Genomic DNA, 16,698 nt, shown 5'->3' with positions numbered 1-16,698 from the left:
TTATTTTAGAGGAAAAGCTGTTAGTTTGTGCATGTCATTGGGACGACTTGGTACTATTGCAGCAACTAATCTAATTGGTGTAATGTTACACCCGTATTGTAACACAACTTTTTCATTGTTTACCTTTATTCTTTTCGGTAAGTACTACAAATGTTCCCCTCTTTTAGCGGCCCATATACCATACATACTCTAAGGATAACAAGAAAGCAAAGTTGTATTCGCGATACCCTCGAGTTATACATAAAAGATGAAAGATGACATAATTTAATTTTTCACAGTGTATTCATTAAAAAATTCTATATCATATATAACAAATAACAGGTTCTAGTCGGGAGTTCCCATCTAGGGAATACCCTGAACTTTCGTGCATTAGCTGGAATAAAAATAAATAAAAATGAAATAAAAACACAAATTTTAAATTTATCCTTATTACTTTAAACGAGGTCCATTTGATGTTGGAATAAGAGGGTTCAGGGTATTCCCTAGTCGGGAGCTCCTGGCTAGAACCTTTTACTTGTTTTTATTTGTATCCTATAAGTGCCGCATAACATAATTATAGTAGTTATTTTGTATAACTAATATAACGTTTAAGAATATATTTATTAATATTTATACTCTTTTTCCTTTCTTTCTCCTATTGTTATTCCAGTTTGTATTGTGATTGTGTTTCGTCTACCCATAAGGAATTCTGCATAAATCATTTAAGATAAGGATAACCGAAAAAATATGGTTACAAATAAATTTGCTCTTGCATTAAGAAAAATACTTCCAAATTATTAAATGTTGCCAAAACGGAAAATTGGCTCTGTTATGTTGTCTCAAATTTTATTTTAACAGTTGCTTTTAACCTATAATACAACCAGATCAGATTTAACGAAGCAACAGTACGGATGGGGGTATACTAAATAATCCGTCTGAATTTGACTTTTTGATAAATAACTGTTTAAAGCACTTCTAAGCTCATGTATTTAGGCATTCAGGAGTAAGTAAGTAAGAAACCTCATAATTACAACAGATATGCACTGACTTGTTATGAGGCTCAAAAATATTATATTGATAATTGAATTTAGAAAGCCATCAAATAAAGATGCATCTACAATTGACAACATTGAATTTAAACTTTTCAAACAGCTTGCAAAACAAAAAACGAGAAGTGAAAATTTATTATGAATTAATATATATTGAAAAAATCAAATTGTTGATGGCTATAAAAGTACAATTAATGCACTTTCCGCTGACTTCCCGCTGGCGAAGCAAGGCGAATGCACTAAATTAAATTAAAACTCGACTTTAACTTTGTGTAGAGAATATTAATCAGGCCGGTGAAATCAGCGTGATTTCCATGTTTTTTGAAATATTTATAATATATAGACTTTACATTTATTTTATTCTCGTTACTTATTTTATAAGCTAGACAATCCTATCAGGCCTAACTGGTTAATCAAATGGAACACATATACAAAAGAGAGCGTTAAGGGTTTCATAACATATCAATGTCAATGTCAATATTAATATCTGAGCAAAATCAGCCTCAAGAAACGACGGATTCGGTATGTTGGTATTAATGCCATTATTAGTGCACAACACGGCTGAATGAATCAAAACAAAGATTAAACCAAGATATCTGTTTCCCGAATAACGCACTAAACAAACCTGTGATGGGTAAAATTATATAGCCTGTCAACAAACATTATGACTTAGAAGGAAAAAGTAAGGTCAGCATCAGTGGTCTTATTGTAAACATGAAAAAAAATAGAACAAGATTCTTTAGGAGGACAACATTTTAAGTTACTTAAACAAATCCACACGCAGAAACCCAAGTTGGCTTTACTACTATTTAGTTATCTCGGCTTAAAGTAGTATACTCGTATAACTCTAGTCAATCTAAAAACTGCTGCAATACTTCAGAGCACAGAGAAGTGAGCTTCGAGCGTTAAATTAATAGCAATCGGGGCCAAAAAGCCGTTCTCACTTCCTTGTAGTAAGAGGCCAACTAGTATACTCCACTCGGTAGTGGTCAATCAGTGTGGACACTGAATTCCGGCAGGTATGTCAGACAGCACGAAAAGTCGAATAGTGTGTGTGCATGGGTGGGAAGAAGTTTGATTTTTTTTTTACTACCGACTAGAGTGCACTTGTTAAATGATTTTCATTTTTAGTTTAAAGACATTTAATTTTAAATAATTTTTCATCTAGCTAAAAGTATTAGTTTCTATTAAAATCGTTGCCAAAATAAATGTCATAAGATTTGATTTTAAAGTTTCCAATTAAGTTTAGAGCAAATACAGTATTAATAAATTATTTTTAACCATTATATTGTCCAATTCTCATAAAAAAGTTAATTAATTTCGATAGATATTAATGTAAAGATTTAATTAAATGTACGTCGGCAATGATCGATAACTGATTAAACAGATTATTCTTCTTCTTCGGTGTCGGCAACTTCTATATAACTTTCACCAGAATTCTCCAGTTCAATAGAAATATCTCTCATCTTTGAATTCAAATCTATGATTGTTTCCTGTTCAATGGGTTCTACAGGTGTGGTTGGCTCATCAATTAAAGGCTCTACAACATCTCCACCATCTTTTTGAATGTATTGCAGCTCTTGAGCCACAATTTCAGCTTCTTGACGGGCAATTTCGGCCAATTCAGCAGCTTGGCGTGCAAGTTCGCTTTCACGCTCTTCCTCAGCTTGTTTTTCGATTTCGGCCAGGCGATTCAACTCCTGCTCCCGCAAACGCTTTTCTTCCTCTAAACGAATCTCCTCAGCCAAGCGATCTTCCTCAGCTTTACGAGCAGCCTCTTCTGCTGCTCTTTTTTCCTCTTCTGCTCTTTGCGCAGCTTCTTCGGCCATACGGGCTTCCTCTTCAGCCTGACGCGCTGCGGCTTCTTCTGCAGCTTTGACTTTTTCTGCTGCTCTTTGAGCCGCTTCTTCAGCCAAACGAGCTTCTTCGGCATTGCGGGCTTCTTGAGCCAAACGTTCTTCTTCAGCTTTACGGGCCTCAGCTTCCTCAGCGGCTCTGGCTTCTTCTAATGCTTTCTGGGCTGATTCTTCAGCTAAACGAGCCTCCTCAGCAAGCCGGGCTTCTTTGATTAATCGTTCTGCTTTAGCAGCTTCTTCCGCAGCACGGGCTTCTTCCGCCAACCGGAGCTGTTCCTCAGCAAAGGCCTTTTTATCCGCTGCTTCACGTTCCTTTCTTGCTTTAGCGGCGCTGCAATTTGGCATAACATTAAAACCAGTGAAGCCTATTAATAAGTTCTAGCTCGCTTACTTATCTTCACGATGTTTTGCTTCATCAGCACTCTGATATCCTACTTGCTTCTTATCTACTTCATCTAAAGCCTCTTCGTTTACAGTCAATAGACGCTCCTGACGAAGACGTTGCTTTTCCTTAGATTCGAGATCGATAGCATCTTCGAGGGGTCGGGGAGCAGAAAATTTTCTTGTGGGGCGATTTGGATCCAATTCGGCATCTGAAAGCCAAATCTCGTTATATAAATGTTAGGATTACAATTGAAAATAGAATTAAAATATTGTTATTTATTTTTATATTTTTTTGGGAATACATATTTTTTATATATATAGATATATTTATATATTTTTTACATATATATATATATATCATAACCTTAAAAATTTGCATTACATTTAATAAAATAATAAAAATGTACTTACTATTTGTGATTGCAGAGATTTTGGCCTATACGTCAATAATGAAGACTTGCAGATAAAGAAAGACTCCAGTAATAGAGTAATCGTTTCGTAATTAATGAGTTTATTATTTGGAATCTTGGGGTTTAAATGTGCACGAAATGAGATGTACATGTGAATTGTTAGAGCAAACCAAGTGAAATTTTTTTATAAAATTAGTGTGCGTATAAATATTTTTGATCTTAAATAGACGTATATAATACATGCTATGTATGTACAAGAGACATGAAAGAGTCGTATACATCCTTTGAGTACGAGGAGAAATCATTCATATATTCTGACATCGAAATCAAAATAATCAGTACTATTGATTCATAGCCTACAATGCAAATATCATGTAATACGAAAAAAAAAGTTAGTCGATGCCGAAATCTCGAAGGCTACACATGCATATCAAAGCTGACATTAAATTTAATTTACACACAAACTACATCTAAACCACCCAAATACTATAAATAAACTATAAAATAATAATACAACATCTCCTCAGAGCATTAACAAATTCTATTCATGGATAAAATGCCTAACTTCTGAAAGTTTAATAGACTTCAGAAATTGCCATCATTCCTGACATGCCAGTTTCTAATTGCACAACTGTTGCAACATACGCTTATGGCACATCCATTATAGGTAGCAACTAGCTCATCAAAAGCGGAAGCTTCACAAAATCTGTAATCAAATTTATAAAAGTAAGCGCACTAAAATCCGTTCAAATACCATTTACATTTTCAATATTGGAACAATAGCATAATATATCTATTGATCAGTGCTGTATCCAAGGACCACAAACCTTCTTATTCACAAATTTGTATTCAATGTCAGAGAAATATAACACTTCGTATTTACTGTGCACTATTGGTACAATTATTAATAAATATTTTCTTTAATTTCCATTTCTATAAATAAGGGTATGAAAACCTTGCCGCACCAAATACTTGTTGTCTCAGTACTAGTTCTACTCTACGATAAGTTCAACTGTTCAAAATTGTATCAAGATCGTTTAAGCAATACCATGGTCTGTTACGGGTATTTTTATACCCTTGCAAAGGGTATTAAAATTTTCTCATGAAATGTGTATCGCATAGGAAAAGACATCTCCGACACAATAAACTATACCACTTTCTGTTGCACGCAGTACATTTTTCGGAACCGGCTGGATCGGACCACTATTTCATATAGCTGCAATAGGAACGATCGTTCGAAAATTTTGTTGTTCTAATTTTTTTCCGAGACATCTTGACCAAACTCAGTACTTATAAGTATCACGATGTTCATTAAAGCAAAATTTTATTTACATCGGACCACTATATCATATAGCTTCCATAGGAACGATCGAACTTCTTTCCCGTTTTTCTTAAATTTGTTTTTATTCCAGCTAAAGCAAACGAGCTCGTAGCGCGAGCTGCATTTGGTGCTGGTAGAAGAGAGTTCAGGGTATTCCCTAGACGGGAACTCCCGACTAGAACCATTTGTTTGTGTTTTCTGCACTATATACTTATATCAGTGTGTTTAGCTCATATTATCTCCATTCTATGTATCCGAGGAAGCATCTAAATGAAATTTCCTAAAAATCGAAAACTATCTATCTCTATCTGTTTATCTGCCAGATTAGAAGAGCTAAAAAACCAAATCGTAAAGCATATAAGGTTAAGCGTAAATTTATTTTTAAATACCTCTTATAGTTGCTTTAATATTAGTATACTATCGCCTTTTGCTTGGAGATATAAACTACCTAGGTACCGAGTATGTTAGGATATTCAGAGATATATTTTCATATATAACAGCAAATCATGACTAATAAATATATATAGGTCAAGGTCATAGGAATTCCCATGTGATAATAAATTCAATTATTGTAAATTGGCATTAAGATAAGAATACGTACATTTGTTTTCATACAATTATATAATCTTACAAACAATACACAACATGTACATACGGATATCCGTTGTTAAAATTGTGAATAGCCCGTGGTCCCCTATTCCTAACTAAACACTTTTTATTCCAAAAAGAATTACACTTGTATACACTGAACCCATTAAAAATGGGTAAAAAGGGTATAATGTATTTGTGCAGATGTATGTAACAGGCAGAAGAAAGCATCTTCGACCCCATAAAGTATATATATTCTTGATCAGCATCAACAGCCCTGTCGATCTAGCCATGTCCGTCTGTTTGTCAGTCCGTCCGTCTGTCCGTATGTATGCAAGGATCACAGAACCTATAAGAGCTAGAGACTTGAAATAGCTTTAGCTGTAGGTCCTCCTAGTCCATGCGCAGATCGAGTTTGATAATCGATAACTTAGTCCGTTTAAAACCGATCAATAAAACTCGAAATCCTGTTTTTGAGCAAATTGTAAATAATAAGAGCTAGCTAGCTAGCTATACCTATCGCCACCTCCCAGGTACTACCTCATAGCTATAAATCAAGTTAATAACCCAATTTTAATGAAATTTACTTTTTGAGAATACACAAATATTCTATGGTACAACAAGGAATGTAGAAATTTCATTAAAATCGGATAAGAACACACAAAAGTTATGTGTTTTGCGTGCCCACATGTACACACACACATTCATGCGCGACTGCTTCGAGTTCTGTCAAAAGCATTGCAATTGTGATTGTATTGTTTTGCTGCTATTTTAATTCGTTTTTTTTTCGCTTAAAATTAATATTTGATGTGGCTGTTGAGTAGAAGCGGTTTCAAGTGGTGCGGTCTATTGCAAGTTCAAGCCCTACCGAGTGACCTATAATATTTTTTTAAATCCTTACTTGCGCGAAAGTTTGTAGCAAGTCCAAAAGCTAAAATGCAAGAATTTCCATCGACGTGTCAAACCCCTTCATTATTTCATATTACTAGTCCATTTAAAAGGAAAGAAATGCCTCAGACATTTGAGAACAAACTGAATTTAAACAGATCCTAGACATATTGAGAGAGCACTGAGAGTATGCCAAAGCAGTTTCCTGCAGTGGGAGCGAGATAAAAACAGCGATGCCTTTCTATGGCACAAATCATATGGATGAGAGTAAGCCCAAGCAGTTGCATGTAATGGGAGAGTGATAAAAGACAGCGATGCCGTTCTTACTCTCTTGCAGTATGAGCATGCGAACCCGAACTTGGACCTGCGGACACAAATATGCATGGCTTTATTCTTTTACTCTAGTTGTCCAGTCTATATACTTTATGTTAAAGGATAAACATGAGCGAAATGCGACTTTATACTGATCGTTCGGCTTTTGATGCCGGCGTTCAGCTGCCATTCTTAGAAGTTTTACTCTCTTTGGGCATAACAAAATGGTCGCAAGCAGCCTTGAGTTTCCGCCCTTGCTATTTATCGAGTTTCGATTATTTGGATGTTTGACTTATGTATCTATGCATTGTATGGTTAGTGATTATAGTCTGTGAGATCGACACGTTCATAAATTCGGACGGACAGACTGGCGGGCATGGCTGGATTGACTAGGCTGTTGATGCTGACCAAAAATATATATGTATACTTAATGGGGTCGGGGATGCTCTCTTATCCCCGTTACATACTTATGCACATAAACATTATATCCTTTTATCCATTTTCATTGCGTTCAGGGTATAATAATTGAAATACAATTGTCGAGCCACGATATATATATGTCGATATACGATATACAATATACCATATGGGTAATACAATAAGACAAAAATGTAAAAGTTGTTTAACATTATTTGTAAGTATGTAGAAATATTAGTGTTGAAAACGATTCTTCTAAGTTTTGTTGATCAATATCTCAATGAAAAAGTTCAGATTAGTTTTTACGTTAGTCTGGATGTAAAGCGAATGTGAATCGGCCTTACTTTCTAACAGGCAAACATAAGAGTTTTTCTTTGAATTTATTTATTTCAAATAATATAATGTGTACGTCCATATTATAAAGTCAGGCATGTTATCATTTAGGCCTCAACTTCAACAGCTGCAACTGGAAAGAATCAATCAATCATAAAACGTATTAAGTTAGTCAAATACAAGAAACAAAACTAATCCGGATGCGAAAATGCGTTAGTTACATATACTTGAATTAAGTTTGATCCCATTTACAAGGTGATTGTAGATTTATTTAATTATGGGATTAAAAAAATGCAGTAAACTTTTAAAAAATATTTATTTACTTTAAAAAAAAGAATTATTTTAAAGTTGAATACTCTTTCAACGAACTGGCAGGTCCCAGCAAATGATTACGTTAAACGATTATGATTAAAAGGATCACTAACTCTATATTGCTTTATACAAGTGCCGTTCACAAGCGTGTAATAAAATATTCCGTTTATAACGGTACTTACCTTCCTGATTGCTTTGCTTCTCATTCTTCCAAGTCGGATGTCTAAGGTACCAGGACAAAAGGTTAATATCGTTTCGAACTTTGTCCGAATCGTACATAGGCCTTCTAATATTATAAGCCTTATCGCCACATATCCTTACAGAGGCAAGATGACTTTTACCTTATTATTTAATATTTAAGAAACAGCATTAAATACCAAGTTCAAAAACAATGCAGCTTACAACAAATTGCGACTACAATATATTTAATATCACAATAGTAATCCAAATTTATCTGAGGTAACATATAAATGTATGTATATGTATAAATATACATATTAAGTTACTCACCAACATACTTTACAGCTGGCCTTGGATAATGGGATATGTTGTGAACTTCCTTGGCAATATGACGTACGGGATTTGTTACTCGTGCTACATAGGCATCTAAAGCCAATTGAGATGTCGGGCCATATGAATACCTAAAAATACAGCAATATTTTATTCGTATTCTCTTCGCAACTACACCAGCTAAAATACTACGTTATGTGATGCAAATCAAATTTCTTTAAATTACCGAAGTTTCAAAAACATTTTATGCATTTTCAGTGTCAATTAATTTTGATCGCATTGGCTTGCATAAATATCTTGTAATAATGGACTCGGTTTCCTATTAATAGAGAAATTCTACTTCATTTATACTCATTATTCAGAGATATTTATCAGACACCCTAAAGTTAGCTAGAGACTTGAAATTTTTAGCGTTTTTAGCGTTTTCCTGGTGACCGCGCAGGTCGATAATCGATGGCTTGCACTTTTCCAAGCAATCGATATCCAAATGCTGTTTCTTTAACAGATCCCTTAGGTTTTCAGTAGCTTCTAGAATATTAAATACAGACCAAGTGTTTTTCATTTTTTAGCTATCGCACTTGGTTTTCGAGCAATAGATATATATATATTTAAATAGTGCAATAATTGCGCAGAGGCTCTTTGAAAAGTTTATTATAAGCCAGAAAAACGATTATACTCTTGATAAAACTGTTTGTCCTAACTGACTGATTGGTGAACATTGCACAGCCTAAACCGTAAAGCTAAAAAGCTAAGGGATTTACATAGGTGCAAGCTTGGACGGGATTTTGGGAAATTTCATCCACAAATGTATAAACCTTTTTTGCTTACTATCCGATCGCCCTTAAACTTATTTTCAAAGAAAGTTTGCTGAAAGTTTCGTTCAATAAGCCTTAAAGTTACTTTCAAATCTCTACGTAAGAACTGAATGAATACATGTTTCAATGGTTTTCCAGGACATACACTGTCACCCTTTTCTCGTATGGTAAGCTTACCCAGTCACTGGAAACGGTGTACAGCTTCGTGCACGACGCACAACAGGAGTATGCAAATCTCGAATTAATGATTGGGCCCGATGGCGTATTCTACTCGTTTCCTCAGAGAACGTCTATATTTATAAGAACAAAACATTTCAAATTAATTTTATCTTAACACTACTTTACTGATCTTAGTAAATCTTTTTACTGATCTTAGTAAATCTTTGTAAGAAAGTATTTAAATATTAAAATCTTAAAACTTACGGTAAAGGGTTCGGTATTGAGGTAATTAGTTAAAGCCCGTGCGCCATATCCAGGTGGTAGTCTCTTCAGGTATGAAGGTGTCACACGAAGCGGAGATGTTGTGATCCTTACCGGTGATACCGAGCGAGTATACGTACGAGTTACAGTTGTAGGGTTGTAGTAATACGATGGCGTGTACGTTGTATACGATGGTGTGTACGTTGTATACGAAGTTGGGATATAGGTGGAGGAGTAGTATGTCGATGGCAAGTATGTTGGACTATAGTATGTAGTTGGCGTAGTATAGGTGTAAGAAGTCGTTCTCTCCGGCGATGATATAACACGCGTTGTAGTACGCACAACACGCACAGGTGATGGAGAGTGTAAAATGCGCGAATAAACTCGGGTGGGAGAGGTAACAACCCGAACAGGCGAAGTAATAACACGTGTTCCACTAACGATACGTCTTGGGATTGAATAGCTCGAGTAGATTGGATAGCTTGTTTTGTATACCTAATACATTTGGCAGTTTTGTAAGTTAGTAATATTAATAACAAAAAACATGGATAATGGTGAATGTACTAAGACAACAGAATAGTGCAAGTACAAAATGCAGTTGAGAACTATGGAAAACATGATAGTAAGATCTAGCAGAAAAACAAAAAAAAATACAAGTAAGAGTACTCTAGTCGGGAGTGCCCGACTCAGAAACTCAGAACCTTCTTCTACCGACATATTTTATACGTTTGTCTATTTAAACGGTATAGGAGCTATAACTCAAAACATAAGAGATGCATCGATATAGATTTTTTTCAATTTCCTGGAAATGGGACAAGCTATCAATGATCGGAAGCTCCCACTTCGCGGGCCTACTCTCTAAATGACAAGATCTCTAGATCTATACAAAAAAAAAAAAAAAAAAAACAATAATATATATATATATATATATAAATACATAAAACTTTTTTACTTATATGTACATATATATATTTATTTATTTATCTTTTAATGCTTTATGGGGTTGGGGATGTTTCCTTCTGCCGTTACAAACATTTGTATAAGTCCAATGAGTCCAAAGAGAATTAAATTCTTAAAACATTTCTTTTTATACTATTTCTCAATTTAATAAGTTAAAAAAAGAGTACTGTCCAAAGGCTTTACGTGTCTCTATGTCTAAATGTATGCTGCATCTCGGCGCATCTCCTAGTCGGGTACTTCCGGATAGAGCTATCTTACTTGTTATACTTTTTATAGTGTCAGAATACTAACCACGTATGATTCCAGGTGACGATGAAGTAATTGAAGTATAATCAGTGTGATAACAAAATATGATAGTAAAATTTGAACAGCATTAAAGAAATGAATGACAAGCAACTAATGATTATAACAAAAATGGTTAAATACTTACTCGAGTAACTCTATGAGCAGATGGATACTGAAATAGAATTATACAACATTATATTTCATTTGATATGTGTTTAATAGAATCCAGTTGATATCTTCAATGATATCCTAGGCCCCCTTCCTAATATTGTGAAGCAAAGAATTGACATTCTAAGGAATATTTTGTTCTTATATGCATCCGTATAATTCATATGAATATCGTATGTGAAATAAAAATAATGCAGTTTATTTGTACATATGCAATACGTATATTTTTAGTGAACGCGATTTCATTTTATTGTGTCACAAATACTTGAAATGACTTGATGATGGGTAAATACATCAAAAAGATTTGGTTTATAAACTTCTATCTAATTAACAATCAAATGAATTATTGGTTATGTTAATATCGAAATAAAATCAATATCAAAAAATTTACACAATTCTGGTAAAAGATAGTTTACAGAAACATTATACATACACGAGTGTGTATGCATGTATGTGGTTAGAAATAACAAGTTGCAATAATAATATATAACAATTTAAGCGGGTCGTTTAGTGTAGTTAATTTCAGAGCCACATAAACCATATATGCTATTGATTTTTTAAATCATTTTCCTAGACATGGTACGAAAAGTGACGGTATTTGGTGCCACCGGGTAAGTTTCCAGAAGTAGTAGAGGAGTAGCTGTAGCCACCGGGTCCAGCGCCAGTAGTGCTGGTCCGCTCGGTGCTATAATTGTAGGCACCACCTGGCCCGCTACGCGATGTTTTCTCGACAGAGGAAGTATATGTGGATCGTTCCGGCCTGGCATAAGGGTTGCTTGAGTCATAACTGCTTTTCTCAACACTTGACTTTGAGGTGTACGAGTAGTCCGAGGAGGCACGACTGCGATGCGAGCCAGGTCTATCCGTGCACAGATCTAAGCGTGGAGTCTACAAATTCCGATTTAGGCATTTAGGTAAGAATTGTAAAGGAAAATGAACAATCAGCATAAAAGTTATGCAACTAAAAAAACCAACTTGCTGTTCTTTTAAATGAAAGCTAATTTTTTAAAGCTGGTCCGCTGATTACTTTAATATCCCAGAATTAATGACTTGAATGAATTTATTTAAGATCTTTTCTATTCTGTGGAAAGTCAAAATCAATCAAGTAGAATTAAGACACTTTCTTAATTTAAGCAAAAATGTACTACATTTACGTTGTCAGCAAACCAGCTTTAGGAAAAACGCTTTAAAATATGAGATTATGACAATTTCTTTTAGAGTAGTTTGTACACAATAAATAAATAACAAAGTACGAAAATAATGTGTATTTTAATGTTAGATTTACTTAATTCAATCAAGTCATGGTCTTCATCGAAGGAAATTGAAACAGGTTCGTATCTTAAAAACATTAATGCGTTACCTATTTTGATTGTAAAGATTTTAAATATAAAAAAGAAAATCTCATGTAGCACATATGCAATATTAATGGCAATATTAGATAAAAAACGAACAGAATGTCAGATCTTTTATGTATGTGAATTTGTTGTATACAATTGAATGTCTGTATATGGCCTTGTACATCGTGTATGCTAATTGTAATATCAAAGACTTTTCAGTCAATTCGTTAACTTTTCTTTCGTTTTCAAATATTTGGATTCGTTGCACATTATTTTTCTTTGATTAATTAGTAAGAGTACTTTGTGACCATTGCTCCCGACCTTTCATTGCGATAGGTTTCTCGACGCACCGGCAGACTTTCGGAAGCTGCGCGATGCAAGCGCGGGAGTTGACTATCGAGAGAGTCGCGTGAGGTGCGTGCTGCTGTATTGCCACCGGCTTCCACAGTATCGATGTGCTGACGCACCATGCTTAGAATACGCGAGCGATTTTTGTCACGAGTTGACACGTATGGTTCAATAGGCTGATAGGCAATCTTATAGGATGGTTTTATTGCAGCTCGATTTATTGGGTCAAGTATAGATCGCTTGCGCTGCTCATAGTCCGAACGACGCACTCCAAAAGCAGTCACCGGATCAGAGATGAGTGAAGGCCTTGGCACAAAAGGAACTTTCTCCCAGTCAATTGGTGGTCTGTTTGTTTTCTGTAATGCCCAGAATGTCACATATGTGGGTTTTTAATTTAGAAAGCCAATTTTACGTTGTTAAAGTATGCAGTGCAGATTTGGCTTGCGACGTGCTTGAAGTTCAACGGCTGTGGATACCAAAATCAAAATCGACTACACATCTAAAACTTGCTTTGCATCTTTCCATGCAAACTTTTGTCATGTAAATTTACATGCAAGCTTACGCATGTACATGTACATGAATGCACGAGGATCGAGTTAAGAAGCCAGAAATTTAAATGTTTGGCTTATGTTTAAGCAAAATTTTTCCGTGATTGCTTTATTTAATTGTCTTATCAGCTATATGTTTTATAAACAGTGAGTTTATTTTGTGTATAAGTAAATATATTTACAAATATTTGTTGTGTGACTACTGATTTTGTGAATATGTTTGTTAAAGATGTATTATTTTAGTAAACATTTGCTTTTTTTACAAATGTAAGAGCATACTATTAATAAAATCTTTTTGCGCATGGCTTATTAAATATTAAAAAATTAAAATAAGTTAATTAGAGTTATGTCGCCTATACGTAATATTCATTGTCAATGTGTGCCAGTCGAATACTCTTATACTTGAAAATTTATAATTTCAGTATTTCCTTTCTGTTAATAGTCTAGCCGTTTTTAATGATGAAGACGATTTGCTTGTTTGTTGCTTTGTTTGTTTTTCATGTATTTTGGAAGCCAAAAAGATATTTTTAGATCAGCCCGAAAATGAAATGCGCAAACAGCTTATATTACACATATGTATGTATACACAGAAGTATGTACTTTCACATGTGCATTATGTATCTATAAATTTGCCTATGTATATATACATATATACAATTTATATATATTATTAATCGTATATATAGATTATCGACCTCAAAACAATGAAAGAGCAATAAAGAGGACTATTTTCGAATACAAAAGTTGTCTATACTCAATACAAAACAAAAATGTATAAATATTTTCATTTCATTAATAAAAAATATAACAATTTTTAGTTATTACTCTTCGCAAGATTCCCCAAATTTGCATCAATGCAGTAATCCAGTTCAAAATATATCAGTCTGTACAATTATTGGTCATCATGATGGACATACAAACTTTTATGAATATAAACATGGGTGTATATACACAAAGCTATATTTGGAATTTGAGAGCAGAAAAGCTTTTTTATTTGCATGCTTGCCAATGATGTTGGCGAGTCTATGACCAATCGTAACATTTTTAGAAAATATTACGATAGAGAAAATAGTCATAACCTTGAAAAATTCTCAGTGCAGTCCAAGGTAACGGAAAAAATATAGTAGTCTTGTCAAGAACATTATTATTTTTCAATCTGACTGATTAGTTGTACTTCATTTCAAAATGTATACCATCATACTTACACAATTTTGAACTTGTTAATGCTAATTCTTAAATTTTCAACTAATACATTTACATTGCGCAGGCATGTAATATATATAGTACATATGTACTTGCTCATAGTCAGTTTGTAAGTGGGTCAGGCGTTCGCCTATATCTGTATGCAAAAACAGGGAAAGTCAAACATAATATTGAACACTTAGTTAGTTATATATATCTATAAATATATACGTAGCTTACATGAGTGTAGTATGAATGTATATATACTATATATATAGATGTAAATATACATACATTTTTGTAAGCTACGTATATAAATAAAACTGTTACCATTAAAAATGGCTAAAAAGGGTATAAAATTCCAGTGTCCAAACACAAATAAGTGAGTAAGTAAGTACCTTTGTAAGCTTAAGTTTTTACATGTGTATGTATTTAAGCAAATACATATGTATGCATTTGTGCTTTTTAATCCTAATACGATATTCATATGTATTTATTTACACTAGATTATACGTTATTTCTGTGCTCAAACGTGTTTCAATTTCTTTAACTGATTGAACTCTACTCAAATGAAATTGCGGAATACAGCAAGTAGGATAGAAGCGATAAAAAACGTACTTCGCATATTCATTGGAGTGTAGCTAATGCCATACATGATGAAGTTCACTTCATAAAACGTTAAACTTATCTGCTGCATCGGTTTTCTATGTATATGCATGCATGAAAAATTGCACATATTGCACAAGTCTCAAACAATTTAATTTAACAGATTTTATGGAATGAAAACCTCATTACTTTTGTTGGCCAAGCCAACATTGGCGTTGCTTTAAAATTTAAAACTTACCGTTACGGCATACGACGTAGTCACCGGTCTGGAGCTGTAAGTTCTGCGGGTTGTAAATCCACTTTCGTAAACCATTTTAAATATTTAATTTTCAAATATGATTAAAATGTATCAGTAAGAATCACTTATTCGTTATTATCGATTCAGGTATCTCGACTTTCGTGTTCTTAACTTGATGCCCGTTCGAGTCGTTCTGTTAGAGAGCTGGATAGAATGGTTTCTTATAATTTTTGAATTACAAAAATCTGAAAAGCTTTCGCTCTTTCTTTCTCTCTTTCATTGGCTATATTAAATTTATTTTTGGAATAACAAAAATTTAAATCTCTCATGTCAATGAAGAGCGTGCGATTTCTTTTATAATTTGTATGTGTGTACATATGTTAAAATCGTTAAATTTTTCGTTTTGCACACGCAAAGATATTCATATGAATGTACATAAATAAACAACTATATATTGTTGCATGCACACACCTTCTATAAACGTATATTACAATATTAAACTGTAAAACGTAGAAAAACAGAAAGCATATCAAAGCATTTTGATAAAAAAAAATATAAAAAGATATGCAGCAAGATACTTTGCTTTACTCATGATTTATGCTCAATAAACAGTTTACATTTAACAACAGTAGGCTGGACGGGAGTGCCCGATTAGAAGATACCCTAAATAAAACGGGATCTGCAATGCATGTGATTTTCTATAGAAGTATCTAGATTGTTTTGTAAAGGTAGCTCTGTGCGGGCTTAGGGTATCTCCTAGTCAGGCACTCCCAACTAGAGCACTCTAGCGTATTTAAAATAAACCCGTAGAAAATGGGTATGAATGGTATTAAAGTTGTTTTCACACTTCTGCAGAACAAAGCCCCATAAAGCTTATAAAAGAATATAAGGCCCATCGATCATTGTCCATCTTTATATTTATATTCTTTAGATATCCATAAATATCAAAAGACATTGTCTTAAGGGCATACCCTGACAAATAAAAGAGTTAGATGCACCAGGTTTGCAATATAGGATCCCATATAATATACACAGATGTTCTGAATACAATTTCCTTTACCCCAAATATTGAATTTTGGGCTTGGGCTTCGGACACAAAATTTTTGCCTTGACAATTTTTTAAGAATCGCACGTCAACATCATACTTTATAAGGAATGTATTTCCCACAGTTTGGAGCTAAGGAAAGAAGAACCACGGCCACTGCATTAAGTACGCAGTTAGAGGCGCTTCTTGGTATGTGTCTATTTAAATATGTATGTAACGAGGACGGGTGAATGTGTGTAAAGGCACTTCGGCGCTCCGTTCAGGGTATCTCTTAGTTGTGCACCAGAAATGTTGAAAAAAATTATTCGGTTAGCAGCTATTGCTGTTTGAGCGCGTTTATTGAAACATTTACTACGTAATCGAATAAGGTATTGCTATAGGGTATTT

At 34.0% G+C, this 16,698-nt stretch overlaps 1 protein-coding gene across 5 annotated transcripts; it reads right to left on the bottom strand.

Moving 5' to 3' along the window:
- Window positions 1-2,298: 2,298 nt before the first annotated feature.
- Window positions 2,299-15,478, bottom strand: LOC115765035 (protein anoxia up-regulated). 5 transcript variants are annotated; one of them, XM_030708399.1, is made up of 7 exons: window positions 15,267-15,478; window positions 10,985-11,011; window positions 9,598-10,089; window positions 9,352-9,464; window positions 8,360-8,490; window positions 3,276-3,477; window positions 2,299-3,215 (listed from the first exon to the last, which is right to left on the bottom strand). In XM_030708399.1, the coding sequence occupies exons 1-7, from the start codon at window positions 15,339-15,341 to the stop codon at window positions 2,417-2,419; spliced, it is 1,839 nt and encodes a 612-aa protein (XP_030564259.1). In that variant the 5' UTR covers window positions 15,342-15,478; the 3' UTR covers window positions 2,299-2,416. The 5 variants fall into 5 exon arrangements, with proteins under 5 accessions (XP_030564259.1, XP_030564260.1, XP_030564261.1 ...); XM_030708400.1 differs by lacking the exons at window positions 2,299-3,215; window positions 3,276-3,477 and adding exons at window positions 7,572-7,670; window positions 8,032-8,190 and having other exon boundaries at window positions 15,267-15,470; XM_030708401.1 differs by lacking the exons at window positions 2,299-3,215; window positions 3,276-3,477 and adding exons at window positions 7,572-7,664; window positions 8,032-8,190 and having other exon boundaries at window positions 15,267-15,470.
- Between the last annotated feature and the right edge of the window lie 1,220 nt (window positions 15,479-16,698).

Source organism: Drosophila novamexicana, unplaced genomic scaffold (genome assembly GCF_003285875.2).
Source record: "Drosophila novamexicana strain 15010-1031.04,08,12 unplaced genomic scaffold, DnovRS2.1 tig00000877-arrow-arrow-pilon, whole genome shotgun sequence".
In the NCBI taxonomy this organism is placed as follows: domain Eukaryota; kingdom Metazoa; phylum Arthropoda; class Insecta; order Diptera; family Drosophilidae; genus Drosophila; species Drosophila novamexicana.
Note: the sequence above shows the minus strand (reverse complement) of the source record. Positions and strands in the feature narration are given on the sequence as shown.

What these genes read in the sequence shown, in the direction of transcription:
- LOC115765035 (XM_030708399.1), bottom strand. Translation starts at nt 15,341, where the DNA reads ATGGTTTACGAAAGTGGATTTACAACCCGCAGAACTTACAGCTCCAGA. An exon ending in CTGCTCATAGAGTTACTCGA is followed by an intron (nt 10,090 to 10,984) that starts GTAAGTATTTAA and finishes CAAATGTATTAG; the next exon opens with GTATACAAAACAAGCTATCC. An exon ending in GCCAGCTGTAAAGTATGTTG is followed by an intron (nt 3,478 to 8,359) that starts GTGAGTAACTTA and finishes TTTGGCTTTCAG; the next exon opens with ATGCCGAATTGGATCCAAAT.